This window comes from Aegilops tauschii, chromosome 2 (genome assembly GCF_002575655.3).
Source record: "Aegilops tauschii subsp. strangulata cultivar AL8/78 chromosome 2, Aet v6.0, whole genome shotgun sequence".
In the NCBI taxonomy this organism is placed as follows: Eukaryota; Viridiplantae; Streptophyta; class Magnoliopsida; order Poales; family Poaceae; genus Aegilops; species Aegilops tauschii.
In genome coordinates, this window is record NC_053036.3 from 525,907,594 (window position 1) to 525,934,788 (window position 27,195).

The following is a 27,195-nucleotide window of genomic DNA, read 5'->3' on the forward strand; positions in this document are numbered from 1 at the left end:
GAAGGCCATTATCGCTAGCTTTATTAAAACTTAAATAATGTTTACATCGTCTACGAGCTTACTGACAATAAAGTCAGGGGGCTTATCCAACCAACTAAATGAAGTCTTATTACAGTAACTAATATGAGCTAGCATATGAGCCACTTGATTACAAGATCTATAACAATGCTTATAAACGACCTTCCCTATTGAAGTACTAGTGTCCAAACATTCTGCGAATATTGCCGCCACTGAGTCCCACCATATGGTTTGTTAACTTTTAAGTTCAACTACATTGTTAACTTTTAAGTTCAAGTATTCAACTACCCATTTGCAACACCTACGAATAATAGTTAGGAAGAGTTACATACGGGATTAGCTGGCAAATTTTGATTAGAGGGAAGGGAGGCCCACCCTGAAATTCAGGGGGAGAGATTGGTGAGAGTTGGACACATGATCACATTGGTCAATTTTCGTAGGTTCCTTTCTTAGATATAGGATTTTCGTATACTTCTGGTCAGAACCTTCGTCCACCACTTTTTGTATGAGGGAAACCTTCGTCCAGCATTGACCAAAGCCAATTTGGCAAATCACCAAACAGTATTACAGCTCCCACCGGAAGCACGTAGTAAGGAAAAACTTTATTCATCATGCAGATCGTACAAAACGAATACAAGCCATAAGCCATGAAAGAACTCGCCAAGAAAGAAAGAAAGAGATTAACAATAAAAAGAACATTAAAAATGATTAAACAGTCTACATACGTACTCTCCGTAGCATGCATGCATATGCAGACTTGTGGCTAGCACGTCAAGTAGCAAAACCAAACAAACAACGTAACCGGCTGAAACAAAACGACTGATCGAGCAGAATAATGAGATAATGCCCCTCTCGCACCACTAATCCGCATGGCCGCATGCAGCCAACGCATGCGTGGGCTGCATGGCACGCCTTGCTAGATCGCTTAGCACATGAACCCGGTGGGCGCTTTCTTGCCGCAGTGGTTGAGGATGAGGCTGAGGTTGATGGGGAGGTTGAGCTTGACGATGTTGAGGACGTTGGCGTTGATCACTGTGCAGAGGCACAGGGCCGCCTCCAGGTCGACGAGCCCATCCAGCAGCGGGCAGCACGGCAACGCGGTCGGCCTGCCCACCTGGACCTTGACCAGGTTCAGCGCGTTGACACACGCGCCCACCTTCAGCGCGTCGCGTGGGCACCTGCCGAGCGAGCCCGGGGTCGGGGTGGGCGTCGATGGGGTGGGCGTGGACGGGGTCGGGCAGTTTCCCCCGCACGCGCTGGCCACGGAGAACACGACCAGGTTCACGGCGAGGAACAGCGCGATGGATGCCTTGCCTGCCATTGCTGCCGAGTGATCACTAAGCACAGATCAAATGATCAAGTAGCTGCTTGATCTGGAGCTCTGGACTGCTAAGTGCTTGTGATGCCCTAAGGGTGGTGCTTGAGTCTGGTATTTATAGGGGGGAGATCGGTGCCATGCTGGCGAATTATTAGCGTGCTTGCGTTCTCTTGCTCGTGAACTTGCATGTGATCGACGGCAATTGGGAGTCTGATCTGGATCGGTAGCTGAAATGGCACTAATGACAAGATCGCTGCATTAGTGGGTGCATGTTGGCGTTTGTTCCTGCTTGCTGATTGATGTTATCCTTGAATATTACTCCCTCCGTTCCAAAACAGATGACCCAACTTTGTACTAAAGTTAGCACAAAATTGAGTCATCTTTTTGGAACGGAGGGAGTACGATCTACACGTATTGGATTGTTGCTAAATTGTGAAGCTGGCTTTAATTTGAATATTGCATCTGTCGGTCACGGACGGGAGTATAACTTTGCACAAAAATCAAACCAAAGGATTAATAAGAGGCAAGGACCAACTTGTTTGAAGGCTTCCAAAGGGCCAACCATAATCTAATCTGCACTAAACGGGTTATTGCTTTAGAGCAGCACTAGCCGAACCCTTAAAAAGTATTACAGTTTTGCTAAGTCTCAGTTGACTGAGACTTCATTATGTCTCAGTCGATACTATCTTCCTTTGATTTTGCATGTAGATTCGTATAAAAAAATTATTTTTAATTTTTCTTTTTTTCTTATATACTATATCACTTAACTGAGACTTTTCAGTCGACTAAGACCTAGCCACACCCAAAGCTTTAACTATTCAAAATTCTCTTTGAGGAGTTACACCTGTTGGGGAACGTAGTAATTTCAAAAAAATTCCTAGGCACACACAGGATCATGGTGATGCATAGCAACGAGAGGGGAGAGTGTTGTCCACGTACCCTCGTAAACCGAAAGCGGAAGCGTTAGCACAACGCGGTTGATGTAGTCGTACGTCTTCACGATCCGACCGATCAAGTACCGAACGCACGGCACCTCCGAGTTTAGCACACGTTCAGCTCGATGACGTCCCTCGAACTCCGATCCAGCCGAGCTTTGAGGGAGAGTTTCGTCAGCACGACGGCGTGGTGACAATGATGATATTCTACCGACGCAGGGCTTCGCCTAAGCACCGCTACGATATTATCGAGGTGGATTCTAGTGGAGGGGGGCACCGCACACGGCTAAGAGATCAATGATCAATTGTTGTGTCTCCAAGGGGTGCGCCCCTCCCCGTATATAAAGGAGTGGAGGAGGGGGAGGGCCGGCCCTCTCTAGGGCGCGCCCTAGGAGGAGTCCTACTCCCATCGGGAGTAGGATTCCCCCCCCCCCCCCCCGCCTTCCAAGTAGTAGGAGTAGGAGTCAAGGAAAGGGAAGAGAGAAGAGAAGGAAGGAGGGGGTGCAGCCCCTCCCCCTAGTCCAATTCGGACTAGGCCTTCGGGGGGCGCAGCCACTCCTCTCTCTTTCCCCTAAAGCCCAATAAGGCCCATATACTCCCGGGAGAATTCCCGTAACTCTCCGGTACTCCGAAAAATACCCGAATCACTCGGAACCTTTCCGATGTCCGAATATAGTGGTCAAATATATCGATCTTTACGTCTCGACCATTTCGAGACTCCTCGTCATGTCCCCGATCTCATCCGGGACTCCGAACTACCTTCGGTTCATCAAAACACATAAACTCATAATATAACCGTCATCGAACTTTAAGCGTGCGGACCCTACGGGTTCGAGAACAATGTAGACATGACCGAGACACGTCTCCGGTCAATAACCAATAGCGGAACCTGGATGCTCATATTGGCTCCCACATATTCTACGGAGATCTTTATCGGTCAAATCGCATAACAACATATGTTGTTCCCTTTGTCATCGGTATGTTACTTGCCCGAGATTCGATCGTCGGTATCTCAATACCTAATTCAATCTCGTTACCGGCAAGTCTCTTTACTCGTTCCGTAATACATCATCCCGCAACTAACTCATTAGTTACAATGCTTGCAAGGCTTATAGTGATGTGCATTACCGAGTGGGTCTAGAGATACCTCTCCGACAATCGGAGTGACAAATCTTAATCTCGAAATACGCCAACCCAACAAGTACCTTCGGAGACACCTATAGAGCACCTTTATAATCACCTAGTTACGTTGTGACGTTTGGTAGCACACAAAGTGTTCCTCCGGTAAACGGGAGTTGCATAATCTCATAGTCATAGGAACATGTATAAGTCATGAAGAAAGCAATAGCAGAATACTAAACGATCGTGTGCTAAGCTAACGGAATGGGTCAAGTCAATCACATCATTCTCCTAATGATGTGATCCCATTAATCAAATGACAACTCTTTGTCTATGGCTAGGAAACATAACCATCTTTGATCAACGAGCTAGTCAAGTAGAGGCATACTAGTGACACTCTGTTTGTCTATGTATTCACACATGTATCGTGTTTCGGTTAATACAATTTTAGCATGAATAATAAACATTTCTCATGATATAAGGAAATAAATAATAACTTTATTATTGCCTCTAGGGAATATTTCCTTCAGTCTCCCACTTGCACTAGAGTCAATAATCTAGATCACGTCGCCATGTGATTTAACATCAATAGTTCACATCACCATGTGATTAACACCCATAGTTCACATCGTCATGTGACCAACACCCGAAGGGTTTATTAGAGTCAATAATCTAGTTCACATCGCTATGTGATTAACACCCAAAGAGTACTAAGGTGTGATCATGTTTTGCTTGTGAGAGAAGTTTAGTCAACGGGTCTGCCATATTCAGATCCGTATGTATTTTGCAAATTTCTATGTCTACAATGCTCTGCATGGAGCTACGCTAGCTAATAGCTCCCACTTTCAATATGTATCCAGATTGAGACTTAGAGTCATCTGGATCAGTGTCAAAAACTTGCATCGACGTAACCCTTTACGACGAACCTTTTGTCACCTCCATAATCGAGAAACATATCCTTATTCCACTAAGGATAATTTTGACCGCTGTCCAGTGATCTAATCCTAGATCACTATTGTACTCCCTTGCCAAACTCAGTGGTAGGGTATACAATAGATCTGGTACACAGCATGGCATACTTTATAGAACCTATGGCTGAGGCATAGGGAATGACTTTCATTCTCTTTCTATCTTCTGCCGTGGTCGGGCTTTGAGTCTTACTCAATTTCACACCTTGTAACACAGGCAAGAACTCTTTCTTTGACTGTTCCATTTTGAACTATTTCAAAATCTTGTCAAGGTATGTACTCATTGAAAAAACTTATCAAGCGTCTTGATCTATCTCTATAGAAATGCTCAATATGTAAGCAGCTTCACCGAGGTCTTTCTTTGAAAAACTCCTTTCAAATACTTCTTTATGCTTTCCAGAAAATTCTACATTATTTCCGATCAACAATATGTCATTCACATATATTTATCAGAAAATGCTGTAGTGCTCCAACTCACTTTCTTGTAAATACAAGCTTCACCGCAAGTCTGTATAAAACTATATGCTTTAATAAACTCATCAAGGCGTATATTCCAACTCTGAGATGCTTGCACCAGTCCACAGATGGATCGCTGGAGCTTGCACATTTTGTTAGCACCTTTAGGATTGACAAAACCTTCTGGTTGCATCATATACAACTCTTCTTTAATAAATCTATTAAGGATTGCAGTTTTGTTATCCATTTGCCAGATTTCATAAAGTGCGACAATTGCTAACATGATTCGGACAGACTTTAAGCATCGATACGAGTGAGAAAATCTCATCGTAGTCAACACCTTCAACTTTGTCAAAAAACTTTTTCGACAAGTCTAGCTTTGTAGATAGTAACACTACTATCAGCGTCCGTCTTCCTCTTGAAGATCCATTTATTTTCTATGGCTTGCCGATCATCGGGCAAGTCAACCAAAGTCCACACTTTGTTCTCATACATGGATCCCATCTCAGATTTCATGGCCTCAAGCCATTTCGCGGAATCTGGGCTCATCATCGCTTCCTCATAGTCCGTAGGTTCGTCATGGTCAAGTAACATGACCTCCAGAACAGGATTACCGTACCACTCTGGTGCGGATCTCACTCTGGTTGACCTACGAGGTTCGGTAGTAACTTGATCTGAAGTTACATGATCATCATCATTAGCTTCCTCACTAATTGGTGTAGGAGTCACAGGAACAAATTTCTGTGAGGAACTACTTTCCAATAAGGGAGCAGGTACAGTTACCTCATCAAGTTCTACTTTCCTCCCACTCACTTCTTTCGCGAGAAACTCCTTCTCTAGAAAGGATCCATTATAAGCAATGAATATCTTGCCTTCGGATCTGTGATAGAAGGTGTACCCAACTGTCTCCTTTGGGTATCCTATGAAGATACATTTCTCCGATTTGGGTTTGAGCTTATCAGGATGAAACTTTTTCACATAAGCATCGCAACCCCAAATTTTAAGAAACGACAACTTTGGTTTCTTGCCAAACCATAGTTCATAAGGCGTCGTCTCAACGGATTTAGATGGTGCCTTATTTAACGTGAATGCAGCTGTCTCTAGAGCATAACCCCAAAACGATAGTGGTAAATCGGTAAGAGACATCATAGATTGCACCATATCTAATAAAGTACGGTTACGATGTTCGGACACACCATTATGCTGTGGTGTTCCAGGTGGCGTGAGTTGCGAAACTATTCCGCATTGTTTCAAATGAAGACCAAACTCGTAACTCAAATATTATCCTCCATGATCAGATCATAGAAACTTTATTTTCTTGTTACGATGATTTTCCACTTCACTCTGAAATTATATGAACTTTTCAAATGTTTCAGACTTATGTTTCATCAAGTAGATATACCCATATCTGCTCAAATCATCTGTGAAGGTCAGAAAATAACGATACCCACCGTGAGCCTCAACAATCATCAGATCGCATACATCTGTATGTATGATTTCCAACAAATTTGTTGCTCGCTCCATAGTTCCGAAGAACGGAGTCTTAGTCATCTTGCCCATGAGGCATGGTTCGCAAGCATCAAGTGGTTCCAAAAGCCCATCAGCATGGAGTTTCTTCATGCGCTTTACACCAATATGACCTAAACGGCAGTGCCACAAATAAGTTGCACTATCATTATTAACTTTGTATCTTTTGGCTTCAATATTATGAATATGTGTATCACTACGATCGAGATCTAACAAACCATTTTCATTGGGTGTATGACCATAGAAGGTTTTATTCATGTAAATAGAATAACAATTATTCTCTAACTTCAATGAATAACCGTATTGCAATAAACATGATCAAATCATATTCTTGCTCAACGCAAACACCAAATAACATTTATTTAGGTTCAACACTAATCCCGAAAGTATAGGGAGTGTGCGATGATGATCATATCATTCTTGGAACCACTTCCAATACATATCGTCACTTCATCCTTAACTAGTCTCTGTTCACTCTGCAACTCCCGTATCGAGTCACTACTCTTAGCAACTGAACCAGTATCAAATACCGAGGGGTTGCTATAAACACTAGTAAAGTACACATCAATAACATGTATATCAAATATAGCTTTGTTCACTTTGCCATCCTTCTTATCCACCAAATACTTGGGGCAGTTCCGCTTCCAGTGACCAGTCCCTTTGCAGTAGAAGTACTCAGGCTTAGGTCCAGACTTGGGCTTCTTCACTTGAGCAGCAACTTGCTTGCCGTTCTTCTTGAAGTTCCCCTTCTTCCCTTTGCCCTTTTCTTGAAACTAGTGGTCTTGTCAACCATCAACACTTGATGCTTTTCTTGATTTCTACCTTCGTCGATTTCAGCATCACGAAGAGCTTGGGAATTACTTTCGTCATCCCTTGCATATTATAGTTCATCACTAAGTTCTAGTAACTTGGTGATAGTGACTAGAGAACTTTGTCAATTACTATCTTATCTGGAAGATTAACTCTCACTTGATTCAAGCAATTGTATTACTCAGACAATCTGAGCACATGCTCACTGGTTGAGCTATTCTCCTCCATCTTGTAGGCAAAGTACTGTCAGAGGTCTCATACCTCTAGACATGGGCATGAGTTTGAAATACCAATTTCAACTCTTGAAACATCTCATATTCTCTATGGCGTTCAAAACATTTTTGAAGTCCCGGGTCTAAGCCATAAAGTATGGTGCACTAAACTATCAAGTAGTCATCATACCGAGCTTTTGCCAAACGTTCATAACGTCTGCATATGCTCCTGCAATAGGTCCGTCACCTAGCGGTGCATCAAGGACTTAATTCTTCTCTGCAGCAATGAGGATAATCATCAGATCACGAATCCAATCCGCATCATTGCTACTAACATCTTTCAACTTAGTTTTCTCTAGGAACATATCAAAAATAAAACAGGGGAGCAAAACGCGAGCTATTGATCTACAACATAGATATGCTAATACTACCAGGACTAAGTTCGTGATAAATTAAAGTTCAATTAATCATATTACTTAAAAACTCCCACTTAGATAGACATCTCTTTAATCATCTAAGTGATCACGTGATCCAAATCAACTAAACCATGTCCGATCATCACGCGAGATGGAGTAGTTTCAATGGTGAACATCACTATGTTGATCATATCTACTATATGATTCACGCTCGACTTTTCGGTCTCAGTGTTCCGAGGCCATATGTGTTATATGCTAGGCTCGTCAAGTTTAACCTGAGTATTCCGCGTGTGCAACTATTTTGCACCCGTTGTATTTGAACGTAGAGCCTATCACACCCGATCATCACGTGGTGTCTCAGCACGAAGAACTTACGCAACGGTGCATACTCAGGGAGAACACTTATACCTTGATAATTTAGTGAGAGATCATCTTATAATGCTACCGTCAATCAAAGCAAGATAAGATGCATAAAAGATAAACATCACATGCAATCAATATAAGTGAGATGATATGGCCATCATCATCTTGTGCTTGTGATCTCCATCTCCGAAGCACCGTCATGATCACCATCGTCACCGGCGCGACACCTTGATCTCCATCATAGCATCGTTGTCGTCTCGCCAACTTATGCTTCTACGACTATCGCTACTGCTTAGTGATAAAGTAAAGCATTACAGGGCGTTTGCATTGCATACAATAAAGCGACAGCCATATGGCTCCTGCCAGTTGCCGATAACTCGGTTACAAAACATGATCATCTCATACAGTAAAATATAGCATCATGCCTTGACCATATCACATCACAACATGCCCTGCAAAAACAAGTTAGACGTCCTCTACTTTGTTGTTGCAAGTTTTACGTGGCTGCTACGGGCTGAGCAAGAACCATTCTTACCTACGCATCAAAACCACAACGATAGTTTGTCAAGTTGGTGCTGTTTTAACCTTCGCAAGGACCAGGCGTAGCCACACTCGGTTCAACTAAAGTTGGAGAAACTGACACCCGCTAGTCACCTGTGTGCATAGCACGGCGGTAAAACCAGTCTCGCGTAAGCGTACGCGTAATGTCGGTCCGGGCCGCTTCATCCAACAATACCGCCGAACCAAAGTGTGACATGCTGGTAAGCAGTATGACTTATATCGCCCACAACTCACTTGTGTTCTACTCGTGCATATAACATCTACGCATAAAACCAGGCTCAGATGCCACTGTTGGGGAACGTAGTAATTTCAAAAAAAATCCTACGCACACACAGGATCATGGTGATGCATAGCAACGAGAGGGGAGAGTGTTGTCAACGTAACCTCGTAGACCGAAAGCGGAAGCGTTAGCACAACGCGGTTGATGTAGTCGTACGTCTTCATGATCCGACCGATCAAGTACCGAACGCACGGCACCTCCGAGTTCAGCACACGTTCAGCTCGATGACGTCCCTCGAACTCCGATCCAGCCGAGCTTTGAGGGAGAGTTTCGTTAGCACGACGGCGTGGTGACAATGATGATGTTCTACCGACGCAGGGCTTCGCCTAAGCACCGCTACGATATTATCGAGGTGGATTCTAGTGGAGGGGGCACCGCAGACGGCTAAGAGATAAATGATCAATTGTTGTGTCTTCAAGGGGTGCGCCCCTCCCCGTATATAAAGGAGTGGAGGAGGGGGAGGGCCGGCCCTCTCTATGGCGCGCCCTAGGAGGATTCCTACTCCCACCGGGAGTAGGATTCCCCCCCCCCCCCTTCCAAGTAGTAGGAGTAGGAGTCAAGGAAAGGGGATAAAGGAGAGAAGGAAGGAGGGGGCGCAGCCCCTCCCCCTAGTCCAATTCGGACTAGGCCTTGGGGGGGCGCAGCCTCTCCTCTCTCTTTCCCCTAAAGCCCAATAAGGTCCATATACTCCCCGGCGAATTCCCGTAACTCTCCCGTACTCCAAAAAATATCCGAATCACTCGGAACCTTTCCGATGTCCGAATATAGTCGTCCAATATATCGATCTTTACGTCTCGACCATTTCGAGACTCCTCGTCATGTCCCCGATCTCATCCGGGACTCTGAACTACCTTCGGTTCATCAAAACACATAAACTCATAATATAACCGTCATCGAACTTGAAGCGTGCGGACCCTACGGGTTCGAGAACAATGTAGACATGACCGAGACACGTCTCCGGTCAATAACCAATAGCGGAACCTGGATGCTCATATTGGCTCCCACATATTCTACGAAGATCTTTATCGGTCAAACCGCATAACAACATATGTTGTTCCCTTTGTCATCGGTATGTTACTTGCCCGAGATTCGATCGTCGGTATCTCAATACCTAATTCAATCTCGTTACCGGCAAGTCTCTTTACTCGTTCCGTAATACATCATCCCGCAACTAACTCATTAGTTACAATGCTTGCAAGGCTTATAGTGATGTGCATTACCGAGTGGGCCCAGAGATACCTCTCCGACAATCGGAGTGACAAATCCTAATCTCGAAATACGCCAACCCAACAAGTACCTTTGGAGACACCTGTAGAGCACCTTTATAATCACTCAGTTACGTTGTGACGTTTGGTAGCACACAAAGTGTTCCTCCGGTAAACGGGAGTTGCATAATCTCATAGTCATAGGAACATGTATAAGTCATGAAGAAAGCAATAGCAGAATACTAAACGATCGTGTGCTAAGCTAACAGAATGGGTCAAGTCAATCACATCATTCTCCTAATGATGTGATCCCATTAATCAAATGACAACTCTTTGTCTATGGCTAGGAAACATAACCATCTTTGATCAACGAGCTAGTCAAGTAGAGGCATACTAGTGACACTCTGTTTGTCTATGTATTCACACATGTATCATGTTTCCGGTTAATACAATTCTAGGGCATGATATAAGGAAATAAATAATAACTTTATTATTGCCTCTAGGGCATATTTCCTTCAACACCGGATTAGCCAACCCTTTATCTGGTTTAACTCCTCAAAAATTATAAGCGGCATGTCGGTTGGACCTCAAATTTGAGGAGCAGCAGGCACTTTAAGGAAAAGTTTGGTCATATCCTTGCAACGGCCCCTCTCCACCTCTCGCCCACGTCGTCGCCGGTGTTGCCTCCGAGTTCCACCCGTAGCCCCTGCCGACACCCCATAGCCTCTATTGCCCTCCTACCCCATAGCGGTTCGCTAGCCGGTTGCCGTCGTTGTCGGAATAGACTCAAATGCCGCCGCCACCGCCTTGATCCAGTGGATGAAAAAAACCTCCCTTGAGCTTGGTTTGGTCCAGAAAACGGAGTCGGGGGACGACCGGGATGCCATAGAGCACCGCCAAGCAGCACACCGGCAAAATCAAGATCACCACAATTTGGCTGCGGCGAGCTTGTTTAGCGACTGGCGAGCACGGCTTGAGGAGAATCTTCTTCCTCTTCTATCTCCTACTCTATAAGGATCATCTAGAAAGCGGAGAGCTTTGGTTCCATTCAAATAGAAAAGCTCACATAGATGTTAAGTGGTGAGAATATCCATAAAGGAGCCTAATGAAATCAAAATTTCATGTTCGATTTTGAATTAGAGACGTTAAAAATAATTCAGAATGCTGCAAGCTGTCACACGGCCCCACCATGGATCTGTAGCCTCAGCATCACCTTAACGCCGTTGGTCGAGGCACTCACCTCCTCCGCCTGCAAAGTGTTCGACGAATTGACTAGGTTTGTTTTTTTCTTTTTCATTGTGTTTTACTAGTAAGCATGCACGTGCAACGCACGTCTCGACTAAAATATATTCCATTATAAAACATATTATTCTATTATAACGTAAACCTATTTTCTGTGAAGCTGAAATCTTATGCAAAGAGCATATAATTTCTCAGTCCTTAAAATGACTGAAAAAATATCATGCTTTATGAATACATGCCCAAGTCCATTGTGTAACAACTACAAAATATCGTTAACTAATTGATACAAATTCAGTCCATGAAGAAAATTAAATTGTGGCCAAGTATATTTGCATTATGCACCCCCACCCCCCTCGGGTACTGCATCTTGGCAACCAACGCCATCACCAACACCTCGCGGTCAACCATGGTACTATATAGATGTTCATCATGTAATGCAGATATAACTGTTTGTCATATATCGCAGCCATGATCTCTTAAACTGCATAACTGACATCATTCACGTGTTATTCATAGATTAGAGTAATCATTTGATCTAAACTGAACTAAATTTGAGGCATAATATTCCTAACCAAACAAAAATAATTTTTCAATCTTATTTTCTTCTAGTTGGTACCTACAAATGTGCCACTGCCAATAGGCACTGGGAGAAAAGACATGTAAGTGTGTATATAGAGGCAACGGAAATTAGTAGTTTCCATGGAAGCTGATCAAATGACATAATTCATCAAAGTTCTGAGATACAAGTTTGCACATCTAAGAAACAAAGCATTGCTAGTTCATACAGAAACAAACCATCAAGTTGTATCAATAAGACATCCTCGCCCCTGCAGTTGTACCAAGCAATGTCAGGAACACGTGAAACCAGTCACAAAACTCGCTAACGGACAAATCAGATGCACAAACCACTAAAGGTGGAACCACGCTTACTCATAATCTGAAGGTCCTGGCCAATGTAATTCATTTATGGTTATTTAGTGTTAATCCTTCCATGACAAGGTCCAGAGCAACGAAGGTATTTGCAACCTGTTGTTTCAAATAGTAAGCTTCTCTTGTGAACATTCACAATAAAGCACATACCCAATTTTTAATAGTTTGGAAAATAACAACAAAACATTGGGATTATAAGTCAAATAGCTCTTAGTGAGAAACAACAAAATCCAATAGTAGTATGAAACCGAAAAGAAAAACAATAAAAATATCTAAACTATGATGACCTCCTAATTTCAATAATCTCCTCGTTCCCCTAGAATTCCCGTTCTCCCTCTCAAATTTAAAAATCCAGTTCTTCGTCGTGGTAGAATGAGATCTCGGCACGTCCTCGCCGTCGCCAAAGGAGCAATGGAGGTAGAGCAACAAGTGAAGCCGGAGCCGGAGTGGTCAGCGGCGGCCGGGAAACGAAGCAACACGTGTAGAGGGAGCCTTCGCTGTCCGCGGTGGCCGGGATACAAAGCAACACATCGCGAGAGCCCCACTGGTCGGAGGCGGCCGGGAAACACGTGCAGCCGGAGCCCCCGTGGTCGACGGCATCCAGGATACAGGGCAACCAGAGCAACGCGTGCTACATGGCCTCCCCCCGCCATGCCGGTCCAAGGCGTCCTGTTCGTCGGCCTTCTCGAGTCGTCGCTCGTGATGAACACCTCGGCATACGCGCTGCACGCATCTCCGTGGTGGTGGTAGGCTGCGCCACGCCGTCGTTGTCGCACCGCTGCAGGAGGATTAGCTGATAACCGAATTTGGTTTTCAGACTTGTTAACTGAATTAGCCCATGTAGCGATCAGATTACTTGTACATTTTCAGACTTGATAACTGAATTTACTTTGGGAAAAGAGATTAAGCATTCCATTTCCTTGCACAAACAAAACGACATGACGTTGCCTTGCCATCTGCGGACCTTTTGTTCGTATACCTTTTTCGGACCTCAAAGCCCTTTTGACCACCACAGCTAAGCCAAAATGCCCAAGCTTCATCCGAATTTTTAAATTTCATGCCAACATGAGGTACCAAGCTGGACAATATAGCTCTGCAATTGAAAAGTAATCATGAGCACAAAAAACTTGTGCAAGTGCCATATTTCAGGATGAGAGAAAAGTAAATGTGAAAGGGAAAGCTTGGTAGCTCATGTTGGCATGGTATGATGGTACGATGTGTTAGCCTCTTCTTCCATCTCAATAGACAAAATAGAACCCCGGCTGATTCTTCCTTTTATAAAAGGGAAAGCTTGATCAAGTTGAAAGCAGTCTTATGATCAAAATTCTGTCAGTTCTAGTGAGCTATTCATAGGAACATGGCATGAGAAAGGGAAACTTCAGACTTACGCACCAGATTGAAAAGGAGAGCAGGTTGTCCTCACCGGCTGTTTCTTCCACGGAAAAAAGGGCAGAGGTTGATCAAATTGAAAGCAATCTGATGTTCCTAATTCTGGTTAGCGATTCATGGGGAAGATAGCAGGAGAAAAGCAAACAGAATTACTACGTACAAGATTGAGCACATCGTTCACCGGCGATCGACTCCTTCACCAGAACGCGATTGAAGAACAGAGTTCTCCAGCGATCCAATCCTTCACCAGAGTGGGCTCACCCTGCGGCTCGACTCCAGGGCCTTCCTCCGGGAGCAGCAGGGCCGGCACCAGAGCTACAGGTCCCACGTGCTCGCCCGCCTACGCCGCGACTCCCCGGGCCGCCGACGCGATCTCCCGCGCCGACCTGAAGCCGGCCAACACCACGATGGTCTTTGAGGCGTCGGCAACAGAGATACAGGGGCCGTGGTGTCCGGCGTCGGGCAGGGCAGTGGCGAGTACTTCTCGCGCGTCGCCGTGGGCCAACTCGTGCGGCAGCTATGCATGGTGCTCGATGGCGGTAGCGACGTCACCTGGCCGCAGTGCCAGCCCTGCGCCAACACCTTATGTAGATCCACTGGCACGTACAGGCCCGCCATCGCCTGCTGCTGATGCGCCGCAAAATCAGTCGTAGGTCTTGGCCCTTTTGCCCCGCCATCCATGATCCAGCGGCAGCGCCGGTGAGGGCGGCGTGCGCCTCGAAGCAGAGAAGATAGGGGATTGGTGGCGGGGGGCGGACTTGCAGTCGCGTGCGCGCTCGCCGCACCGATGTGCCCTTCGGCATGCTGGGGCTGCTTTTCTCTTCGGCAGCGAAGCCTAGGACCTGCGGGTTTCAACCTATCCTCTCCACCACCGATTCCTTTTCTGCGGAGGCGCAACCGACTATGGTTGGGAGGCTATGGAATCGGGAAGGATGTGAGGGACAGAGCAGGCGGAGTACGAAAAAAAAAACGCCTTATTTTTTTGAGGAAAGGCCATTGTGGCTAGCTTTATTAAGATCAAATAATCAGTACATCGTCCACTAGTTTAGCTATGAGGCAACCTGGGAGCTTCTCAGACCAGCTACTCGAGATCTTATTACAAAAGCAATACTGAGCTAGCTCATGAGCCGCTTGATTAGCAGACCGAAAACAATGTTTAAACTTAACCTTTTCAATAGAAACACTAATATCCACACATTCCGCGAAGATTGCTGAAGCAGCATCCCACCAACGTGACTCACCGGTGCAAAAATCTACAACGATGAGGGAATCTGACTCCGCTTCTACACGGTGAAGTCCCAAGTTGTTTGCAAGAATTAATCCATCGCGCATAGCCATTGCCTCCATAGTTACCACATTTGCAGCATAGGGGACATAGACACATTGAGCCGCCAACAGATTACCATGTCCATCCGTTAGAACTGCAGAAGTAGCACCAGCACCCTCATCTTCATGATATGCTGCGTCAACATTAAGTTTGATGAATTTTGGCTCGGGTCTGACCCATTTATGTTCTCCTCCCTCAGGCTTCCGCACACACGAACGTTGGTAATTACTCGCAATTGCTAAAACAGAAACGGGCCATCTTGTAGGGGGTGGAGTAGCTTCATCGTGAGTAATTTGCCTTCTGATCCACCATAAGTAGCAACACCCTACAGCAAGAATCTGCTTCATATCCAATTGTGGTTTTATATGTGACGACATTGCCGGTAGTAGCAATAGATATTCCATAATGGCCGAGCCTGAATGGTCAACGATGATAGCTTCATTAATAGTATCGAGCATTCCCAGCTTGCTCCACAACTCCTGGGCATGCGTACATTCGAACAGGAGGTGCCGAACATCCTCAGCAGCTTGATGGCAGATTGGACAAGCTCCATTAGATCCAATATGTCTATTAGTAAGTATAGCTTTTAAAGGGATAATTCCATGCAGGACCCGCCAACAAAATATTTGGACTTTACGTGGGATTTGTAATTTCCATAGAGAACTCCATATAGCCGGGATTTGGGACCCTCCTGGCTGCGCCATAGTGTTTGCATGGGCCCTGTATTTTTGTATCCACTGAACATGATACGCTGACCGAACTATGAATAGTCCCTTTCGGTCTGGATGCCACGCAATGAAGTCTTCAAAGGCTTGAAGATTAACAGGAATTTGCATGATTCTGCGAACATCTACCGGTATGAATATAGACCTGATTAACTCCTCATCCCACGTACCTATTATAGGGTCTATCAATTCACTAACCCGTGTCACAATCGTTTGTCCTCTGACAGTGATAATTCTTCTATTCAGACTAGCTGGGACCCATGGGTCATTCCAAATATTGACCATCTCGGCGGTTCCGATCCTCCAGATATAGCCAAGCTTAAAAGTTTCAAGTCACTTCAGTATACTCTGCCAGGTGAAAGAAGAACCATTCTTTGGAGTAGCCTGCAGAAGGGTTCCATTAGGGAAATACTTGGCCTTAAGAACTCTCGCACAAAGGGAGTCTGGATTAGTAATAAGTCTCCAACTTTGTTTTGCGAGCATCGCAAGATTAAAGGATTGGAGGTCCCTGAATCCCATACCCCCCTCATTTTTTGGATAGCACAATTTCCACCAAGAGAACCAATGCATCTTCCTATGTTCCTCATCATCACCCCACCAGAACTGAGCAATTAAATCTGTGATCTCCTTACAAATACCCAAAGGTAAGCTAAATACTGACATAGTAAAAACTGGGATAGCCTGAGCCACAGACTTTAATAGAATTTCCTTACCGCCAACGGACAACTGCTTCTCCATCCATCCCCTGAGTCTTTCCTTTATCCTTTGACAAAAGTGTCTGAAACAATCGCTCCTATCCGCCCCCACCATGGCAGGCAGGCCAAGATATTTATCAGATAGAGCCTCCGTATCAATATGAAGCAACTGGCAAATTTCAGTCCTAGATACCACAGGTGTATTAGGACTAAAAAATATACTTGATTTTGATAGACTCACCATTTGACCTGAACTTTGGCAGTAGGAATCTAGCACATGCTGTAAGGAAGCTGCATTTAGAACATCTGCGCTCATGAGAATTAGAGAGTCATCAGCAAATAAAAGGTGTGATACCGATGGTGCATTTCTGCACACTCTAATTCCCTCAATGCCACCAGCCTCTTCTTCAAACTGCAATAGACTAGAAAGCCCTTCCGCACAAAGGAGAAAGAGGTAAGGGGAGAAGGGATCCCCCTGCCTAATCCCCCTAGTAGGAGTAAAAATACCTGTTTCCTGAGAATTGAATCTCACTTTATACCTCACTGAGTTGACGCACGCCATCATCATATCAATCCAATGCTCATGAAAGCCGAGTTTGTGCATCATATCCCTCAGAAAATTCCATTCAACTCGGTCATATGCTTTGTGCATGTCAAGCTTAACCGCACATAATCCCATTTTGCCCGACCTCTTGTTTTTGATCTTATGAATACATTCATATGCTATCAAGATGTTATCCGTAATCATTCTACCCGGGACAAAAGCACTTTGCGTTGGGGATATAATTTCCGGTAGAATGTTTTTCAAGCGTAGTGCTAACATCTTTGAAACAATTTTATAAAGGACATTGCATAAGCTAATAGGACGAAACTGAGTAACTAGTTCAGGGGATTCAACCTTGGGGATCATGACAATTGTTGTATCATTCCACTCATCCGGAATTTTCCTAGAATTTATTGCAACCAGTACCTCCTCAGTTATTTCCTCTCCAAGAATATGCCAATACTTTTTGAAAAATATAGCATGCAATCCATCAGGCCCGGGTGCCTTCAGATCTTCAATACTATAAACAGCCTTGCGAACATCTCCTGCGGTGAAAGGTGCCATCAACATATCATTCATTTGATTTGTGACTTTCGGTTGCAGTTTAGCTAGCACTTCCGGACTTGTTTGCTGCACTTCTTGTGTGAAAAGGTTAGAAAAATAATTTTGGACATGGGGATTAAGGGTTGCGTTACCTTCTAACCAATTTCCACCTTCACTTTTAAGTTTCTTGATGAAATTTCTTTTCCTTCTAGCAGATGCGAACGCCTGAAAGAACCCGGTATTCCGGTCACCGCTAGTTAGCCAGGTCGCCCGTGAAATCTGCCTTGCTTGGATCTCCTCTAATTCCAATAAGTATTCTATTAGTTCTTCCAGCTCTTTCTTTTTATCCTCATTTTCCGCATTCATCGGCCCGGACATTACTTTTTCCATGTCTCGCTGAGCTTTACGCAAACGCTTTTTTGGTTTTTTAAGACCCGCTGGTCCCAATCATGAAACTGGGTGTGCATCATATTAAGCTTTTTATAAATATTTGTTGCCACTGGATCAGAGCCAACCTTCGCCCAAGCCTCTAGTACCGTCTCATTAAACTTCTCTTCCCGTAACTAGCGAGCTTCAAACTTTTTCTGTTGGCCACTTCCACCTGCAACCGGCTGGGAATAATACTCCGTGTTAACTAACAATGGCCGGTGGTCTGAATGGTTAAATTCCAAGTTCTCTAATTCCACCTGTGGGAACAATCTTGACCAAGCCTCATTTACTAATCCTCTATCGAGTCTTCCTCTGATCCTTCCTCTTCGCCAGGTAAATGGGTCTCCCACAAAAGCCATGTCACACAAATTACAGTCATCAATAACTTGTTGGAAGGCCTGCATGTACTGCTGGGGTCTCGGATTACCCCCCTCTTTCTCATGCAAAAATTGTATCTCATTAAGATCACCAATTAGAAGCCACGGCAGATCATAACTATGCTGAAGCTGTCTTATGCGGTCCCAAGTTTTATGTTTGTTCTCCCATCTAAACTCTCCATACATGCCAGTGAGACGCCATTCTCTAGCATCCGCATCCATTATTCTTACATCAATGAACATAGGATCCAAAGCGAGACGATGAATAGACACTTCCTTTTCCCACATCAACAGTAAACCACCTTTCCTCCCATCACTTATGCACACAAATTTCTGGTCCATCTTCGTCCTCCTCCTCAAGCATTCAGCCGGATAGCTATCTAAGTGAGTCTCCGACAAAAACATCACATCAGGATTGGTTCTTCGCTGGACATCCAGCAAAGCTCGAATTGCCTGGGCGTTTCCGAGCCCGTGACAGTTCCATGCTAATATCTTCATGGCAGTGAAGCGATGAAAAAACTCTCGGTCGGCGGCGCCGCCGGAGGACAGAAAACCCTAGCTTTTATTTGCTAGGGGACGGCAAATTGGAGACGGAGCCCCCTCCAGGGAGGGTTATGAGCATAGTCTTAGAACCTCAAAAAATCCATGAGCAAGCTGCAGATCCGATCTAGATAGACAGGGAAGAAAAGCTACACCAGCCCATCCTCATCAGCCATGCAACTCGTGTTAGAGAAGGAGACCAGTGACGACGCTCCAAAGTGCCGCCCTGGGATAGCAACCACGCCGGCCACCGCGCCGCCGCCAAGGAGGCGGCCGGCGGCTGACCAGCCGAAGCCCTAGTCGCTTGGTGAGTCGCCTCTCACGGAAAAAACGTTTAAAAAAAACAACGCCTTATTATTGAATCGTTACTTTTCACTTACGGGTGGCATGGTGGGTAATTTTCTTCAAAGGTGGAGTACGGTCAGCCAATGCAATTTACTAAGTGCACACAGAGTATGGATTAGATTAACGCTAGTTGTTAGATTAAGTTTAGTGGGCCTAATCATGCGGTGGTTATGGGTCCGTGTACATTTCGTGGGGTGCGTTTAGAGAAGTTCTTGTTTGATTGTTTAATAGTAGTGGAGACTCTTATTCAATCAAATTCAACCACGAATATTGCATGGTGTATACGAAGAGGTTGAGGGAGATGTTCTTCGATGACTCTTCGCCGTCGAAGGAGGAAGAAGACGATGGTGATTTTGAAATGGCCATTGTCGTGATCGTTAATGAATATTTTCGACGAACGACACTAGGATCACAGTTCGCCCATTTGTACATCAATCGAGATAGAGCAGAGGGCCATGCCAATCTTATGTAGGATTACTTCGCAACCTATTCGGGGAAGTATTTTTGTCGACGATTTCGAATGCATAGAAGTCTCTTCCTCACCGTTAGTTGTTGAGAAGCATGATCCATGGTTCAAATCGAGAAGGAGTGCATCGAAGAGATAAGTGCGAGCCCATTTATGACGTGTGTCATGGCTATCCGAATGCTTATTTATGGTTGTTCGGCCGACCCTATTGATGAGTATGCCTGCATTGGGGAAGGTCCAATCTTGGAGGTTGTTCGAAGATACACACAAGCCATTATTGAGATCTATGTGTCGTATTACTTGAGGGCACCCGATGACGAACACATGAGAGACTATTGGGTTTGAGTAAAGAACGAGGACCAAGAATGCTTGGATCAATTGATGCATTCACTGGACATGTAAGAATTGTCCCATGGGATGGAAAGCTTAGAACAAAGGGCATTCCATAGATCCAACAACATTCTTGAGGTAGTTACAATAGAGGATCTATGGATTTGATATTCAAACTTTGGATTGCATGGCTCTCATAATGACCTGAATGTGCTGTCGAGATCGCCACTTTCCGGAAGCATTGTTGCTGAAGATGCTCCTTCTTGCAACTATGTTATAAATGGCCATGAGTACACAATGGGTACTACCTTGGATGGCATTGATGTCTACTACACAAACTTCTTCTTGTAGACGTTGTTGGGCCTCCAAGTGCAGAGGTTTGTAGGACAGTAGCAAATTTCCCTCAAGTGGATGACCTAAGGTTTATCAATCCGTGGGAGGCGTAGGATGAAGATGGTTTCTCTCAAACAACCCTGCAACCAAATAACAAAGAGTCTCTTGTGTCCCCAACACATCCAATACAATGGTAAATTGTATAGGTGCACTAGTTCGACGAAGAGATGGTGATACAAGTGCAATATGGATGGTAGATGTAGGTTTTTGTAATCTGAAAATATAAAAACAGCAAGGTAACTAATGATAAAAGTGAGCGTAAACGGTATTGCAATGCTAGGAAACAAGGCCTAAGGTTCATACTTTCACTAGTGCAAGTTCTCTCAACAATAATAACATAATTGGATCATATAACTATCCCTCAACATGCAACAAAGAGTCATTCCAAAGTCACTAATAGCGGAGAACAAACGAAGAGATTATGGTAGGGTACGAAATCACCTCAAAGTTATCCTTTCTGATCAATCTATTCAAGAGTCCGTAGTAAAATAACACGAAGCTATTCTTTCCGTTCAATCTATCATAGATTTCGTACTAGAATAACACCTTAAGACACAAATCAACCAAAACCCTAATCTCACCTAGATACTCCAATGTCACCTCAAGTATCTGTGGGTATGATTATAAGATATGCATCACACAATCTCAAATTCATCTATTCAACCAACACAAAGAACTTCAAAGAGTGCCCCAAAGTTTCTACCGGAGAGTCAAGACGAAAACGTATGCCAACCCCTATTCATAAGTACACGAGGTCACGGAACCCGCAAGTTCATCACCAAAACATACATCAAGTAGATCACGTAAATATCCCATTGTCACCACAGATAAGCACATGCAAGACATACATCAAGTGTTCTCAAATCCTTAAAGACTCAATCCGATAAGATAAGTTCAAAGGGAAAACTCAATCCATTACAAGAGAGTAGAGGGGGAGAAACATCATAAGATCCAACTATAATAGCAAAGCTCGTGATACATCAAGACCGTGCCGAATCAAGAACACGAGAGAGAGAGAGAGAGAGATCAAACACATAGCTACTGGTACATACCCTCAGCCCTGAGGGTGAACTACTCCCCCTCGTCATGGAGAGCGCCGGGATGATGAAGATGGCCACCGGTGATGGATCCCACCTCCGGCAGGGTGCCGGAATAGGGTCCCGATTGGTTTTTCGTGGCTACAGAGGCTTGCGGCGGCGGAACTCTAGATCTAGGTTATGTTCTGGGGGTTTCTATATATATAAGAGCTTTTGGCGTCGGGAACAAGCCAGGGGGATCTCCGGGCTGTCCACGAGGTAGGGGGCGCGCCCAGGGGGGTGAGCGCACCTCCCACCCTCGTGGGCAGCCCGGGACTCTTCTGACCCAACTCTTTTACTGCATGGCCTTCTTCTGGTCCAAAAATAAGATCCGTCAAGTTTCAGGTCAATTGGACTCCGTTTGGTTTTCCTTTTCTGCGATACTCAAAAACAAGGAAAAAACAGAAACTGGCACTGGGCTGTAGGTTAATAGGTTAGTCCCAAAAATCATATAAAATAGCATATAAATGCATATAAAACATCCTAGAAGGATAATATAATAGCATGAATACTTCATAAATTATAGATACGTTGGAGACGTATCAGCATCCCCAAGCTTAATTCCTGCTCGTCCTCGAATAGGTAAATAATAAAAGAAATAATTTATGAAGTGTGGATGCTAGCAGGTGCACAAGTTTGATCAATGATAATTTCAATCACCTTTTCTAGCATCATTATATGTCATAACAGTAGCTCAAATCATAAAGCTTCTCATGATCAAGTAACAAGCTATTCACATGTTAAAGTATAGATCATAAACTTTCTTGAAAACTAACAAACAGTTCTCAGTCATCAAACAATTGCAATTCATCTTATTTTCAGGAAGGGTCTATGTAAGAGTTTTGATTTAGCAAATCCCACATACTCAACTATCATATAGTCTTCCATGATTGCTACCACTCAAAGCATATTTTTAGAACAAATAGCATCCATCAAACACAGAGAAAGATAGGGGCTTAATGTTTCGCCTCCCAACTTATTTATCATATAGATAATTGTCAACAATAATAATTCATGATCAAATATATTTGAATGGCCATATATGCTTAGATCTTTCTCCACCACATGATGCTTGCCAACTAAAAAGTAGGTTGGAATGAGAAGGAATACTACTGACTCTTGCATAAAAGTAAAAGATAGGCCCTTCGCAGAGGGAAGCAGGGATTTGCAGAGGTGCCAGAGCTCGAAGCAAAAGCAGAGATGAAAATAATTTTGAGAGGTGTGCTTTCATTGTCAACATAACGGCCAAGAGTTCCCAATATCTTCCATACTAGATACATTATAGGCGGTTCCCAAACAGAAAGGTAAAGATTTTACTCCCCCTCCACCAACAATCACACTCCACGGCTTCTCCGAAACAACGGGTACCGTCCAACTATCAACAATCCTGGGAGCGTTTTGTTTAAATTAATTGCGAATTTGTTTTTGATCTTTTGATCATAGGACTGGGCATCCCAGTTACCAGCCATTTTCTCGTGAATGATGAGCGGAGTCCACTCATCGTGAGAATAACCCACCTAGCATGGAAGATACTGACAGCCCCTAGTCGCTACATGAGGGCATACAAAACAGATTATTATTTGAAGATTTAGAATTTGGCACATGCAAATTTACTTGGAACGGCAAGTAAATACCGCATATAGGTAGATATGGTGGACACTCATGGAATAAACTTGGTTCAAGGAATTTGGTTGCACAAGCAGTATTCCCGCTTAGTACAGATATTTTGGCTAGCAAAGGATTCTAAATAGCAAGCACCACATGTTAGAGGATCCATAACAATATAACTTCTATACAAATATACCCAAGCATAACTCATTATGTTGTCTTCCTTGTCCAACTTCAACTAATTTGCTCAGGTTTGAAAATAATTAATGGGGCTCACAATCATAGAAGATGTCCAAGATAGTATCTTTATATGTGAAATCTCTCTTCCTTCAATATTCTTTCATGAATTATTCAAGTGACCAATACAATGTTTGCTAACCTTCAAAAAATTTACCACCTCTACTTCTTATATGTGAAGGCATTACTCCCCATGGGAAAGACATATGAAACATATATAATTTCAGATTTATGACATTCAAGTCATTCAACCATTTACTCATAGGATATAAGTGAAGCACACGAGTAAATGACAAACTACTCCAAAAAGATATAAGTGAAGATCAATGAGTAGTTAAACAATTATGTAGCTATGTGAAGACTCTTTCTCATTTAAGAATTTCAGATCTTGGTATTTTATTCATACAGAAAACAAAACAAAAGAAAATAAAATGACGCTCCAAGCAAAACAGATATCATGTGGTGACTAAAAATATAGCTCCAGGTAAAGTTACCGATGAACGAAGACGAAAGAGGGGATGCCTTACGGGGCATCCCCAAGCTTAGGCTCTTGGTTGTCCTTGAATATTACCTTGGGGTGCCTTGGGCATCCCCAAGCTTAGGCTCTTGCCACTCCTTATTCCATAGTACATCGAATCTTTATCCAAAACTTGAAAACTTCACAACACAAAGCTCAACAGAAAACTCGTAAGCTCCGTTAGTATAAGAAAATAAAACCACCACTTACGTACTGTTGTGAACTCATTATTTATTTATATTGGTGTAATATCTACTGTATTCCAACTTCTCTATGGTTCATACCCTCCGATACTACTCATAGATTCATCAAAATAAGTAAACAACACATAGAAAACAGAATCTGTCAAAAACAGAACAGTCTGTAGTAATCTGTATCAAACGTATACTTCTGGAACTTCAAAAATTCTGTAATAAATTGGTGGACCTGAGGAATTTGTTTATTAATCGTCTTCAAAAAGAATCAACCTAAAATCACTCTCCAGTAAAAAATGGCAGCTAATCTCGTGAGCGCTAAAGTTTCTGTTTTTTAAAGCAAGATCGCAAAGACTTCACCCAAGTCTTTCCAAAGGTTCTACTTGGCAAAAACACTAATTTAAAACATAAAACCACATATAAACAGAAGCTAGATGAATTATTTATTACTAAATAGTAGCAAAAAGCAAAGAACAAAATAAAATTGGGTTGCCTCCCAACAAGCGCTATCGTTTAACGCCCCTAGCTAGGCATGATGATTTCAATGATGCTCACATAAAAGATAAGAATTGAAACATAAATAGAGCATCATGAAGAATATGACTAGCAAATTTAAGTCTAACCCACTTCCTATGCATAGGGATTTTGTGAGCAAACAACTTATGGGAACAATAATCAACTAGCATAGGAAGGCAAAACAAGCATAACTTCAAAACTTTAAGCACATAGAGAGGAAACTTGATATTATTGCAATTCCTACAAGCATATGTTCCTCCCTCATAATAATTTTCAGTAGCATCATGAATTAATTCAACAATATAACCATCACATAAATCATTCTTTTCATGATGCACAAGCATAGAATTTTTATTACTCTCCACATAAGCAAATTTCTTCTCATTCGGAATAGTGGGAGTATCATAGGAAACACGAATACTATAAATTGTTTCCATATTAAAAGAGTAATGTTCAGAAAAAGGGTAATCATAATCATGACAAGTTTTATAAATATAATCATCACTACTTTTTATAGCATAAGTGTCATCACAATAATCATCATAAGTAGGTACTTTGTTCTCATCATAATCGATTGAAACCTCTTCCAAGATAGTGGAATCATTGCTAAATAAAGTCATGACCTCTTCCAAGAAGAAGATTGTGTGATCATTCATGTTTACCTTCAAGACATCATCCAAATGAAGAGAGTTGGAAAGAGTCAAGGTTGATCAAGACTAAGTCAAGAGTGAATCAAGTTGATCAACACACAAAGCGCACAAGATGTACCATGGGATCAAGCGATCCCATGGTATGGTAAGCACTGTCAATTACGCTTTGTGTACTAACCCATGGTCTTCGTGAGAGTTCTTTGTGGGGTTAGGTTGCGGTGTGCAAGTTCAAGTGAAGCATCATGAAGAGATCAAATGCTTGAAGCTTGCCGTCCATTGTGGTGACAATGGACTAGTGAAGATGTTGCGGTGTGCAAGTTCAAGTGAAGCATCATGAAGAGATCAAATGCTTGAAGCTTGCCGTCCATTGTGGTGACAATGGACTTGTGAAGATGTGCGGAAGAGTGGCTCACCCATAGTGAAGTATGGGGGAGCAATCAACTAGTCTTCATCGAGCCAACGCAACCAAGAAAGGTGGTCCAACTTGAGGGAGTCAAGATCGTCATCATCTAGCTCAAGTGGACCATGTGCAAGGCAAAGGTTTGCTCTTGATAGGTTTTCTATTTTACCGGTCTCATGATGGTAGTTGGGAGACCGGGTTATAGGATCGATTGCCGTACTATCAAGGGGGGCTCTCGATGAGTAGCTTGATCGTATCGTTCATAGAGAGCTCAAACCATTGCATCCTTGCATCATCTTTGTTGGTTCTTGTTTGGTTCTTCTCTTTGTGAGTTTTGGAGCTTATGGTCATCTTGATGACAAGCTCGAGTTCATCGAAAGCGGAGTTCACTCGCATCTTCTATGATGTTTTCGATGTTGGAAGGTTATGCCGGTTCTTCTCGGTTGGAGGTTTCACTCCTCTATTTTGTTGGCATACCTTCCCTGCCTCTTCTTACTATAACCAGTCGTTGTTTTGATGCTACTCGTCGTCTTGTATCCAACAAGCTTGAGTTTGCTCAATTCGGAGCTCATATGCAGAAGTTATGGCAGTTTTGGTCTCAGCGGTAGTACCGCGGGCCGGAGCGGTAGTACCGCTTGGGTGCTACAAGCGGTAGTACCGCTCCAGAGCGGTAGTACCGCTGATAGCCCCCAGTCATAGTACCGCTGTGATCTCGTGCTAGTACCGCCTCGATTCGAGGGGTCTTTTTCGTGTCGCGTTTTACGGTACTAGCCACGGCAATGGGGGTCGTAGTTCCGCTCGTATGCGGTAGTACCGCCCTGACCACCGCGGTAGTACCGCTCTGGCCCCAGCGGCAGTACCGCGGGGGGGAGCGGTAGTACCGCTGGCCAAGCGGTAGTACCGCTCTGTGTGGGGCTGGTGTGGGGGTAACGGTTGGATTGTTCCCCCCACTATATAAGGAGGTCTTCTTCCCCAATGAAGCTTATCCTTTGAGCTCGTGTTCTTCCCCCATTGTTGACCTTCTTCGAGCTTGCTAACTCTCAATCCCTCCATGGATTCTTGCTAGTTTTGAGGGAAAAGAGAGAGGAGATCTAGATCCACATTTCCACCAATCACTTTCTCCTCTATGTGAGGGGAACCCCTTGGATCTAGATCTTGGAGTTCTTGGTGTTCTCCTTCTTGTTCTTCCTCTCTTTTTCTTCCCTAGCATTAGTTGCTTCGGTGGGATTTGAGAGAGAAGGACTTGGGCACTCCGTGTGCCCTTGCCATTGCATTTGGTGCATCGGTTTGAGTTCTCCACGGTGATACGTGGAAGTTACAAGTTGAGAAGCTTATTACTCTTGGGTGCTTGGTGCCCTTGAGCTTGTTCCTCTTGGGTGCTTGGGCGCCCTAGACGGTTGGTGGTGTTCGGAGCTCAATCATTGTGGTGTAAAGCTCCGGGCAAGCGTCGGGGTCTTCAATTAGGTTGTGGAGATCGCCCCGAGCAATTTGTCGGGTATCGGTGACCGCCCCCAAGGGTTGCCAAAGTGTACGG

General features: G+C 43.8%; 1 protein-coding gene and 1 long non-coding RNA gene across 3 annotated transcripts; both read right to left on the reverse strand.

Annotated features, from left to right (window-relative positions):
- Positions 1–605: 605 nt before the first annotated feature.
- LOC109772220 (putative lipid-binding protein AIR1B) lies at positions 606–1,419 on the reverse strand. The gene has a single exon (XM_020330913.3). It carries the CDS (start codon positions 1,337–1,339, stop codon positions 944–946), a length of 396 nt encoding a protein of 131 aa, XP_020186502.1. The 5' UTR covers positions 1,340–1,419; the 3' UTR covers positions 606–943.
- An 11,079-nt stretch (positions 1,420–12,498) lies between these two features.
- LOC120973671 (uncharacterized) lies at positions 12,499–14,728 on the reverse strand. Of its 2 annotated transcripts, none has more exons than XR_005768945.3 (2): positions 13,922–14,728; positions 12,499–13,786 (listed from the first exon to the last, which is right to left on the reverse strand). It is a non-coding gene; the product is annotated as an uncharacterized lncRNA (long non-coding RNA). The 2 variants fall into 2 exon arrangements; XR_005768944.3 differs by having other exon boundaries at positions 13,910–14,728.
- Between the last annotated feature and the right edge of the window lie 12,467 nt (positions 14,729–27,195).

Bases quoted from the DNA above. Each gene is read 5' to 3' on its own strand.
- LOC109772220 (XM_020330913.3), bottom strand. From the start codon at position 1,339: ATGGCAGGCAAGGCATCCATCGCGCTGTTCCTCGCCGTGAACCTGGTC.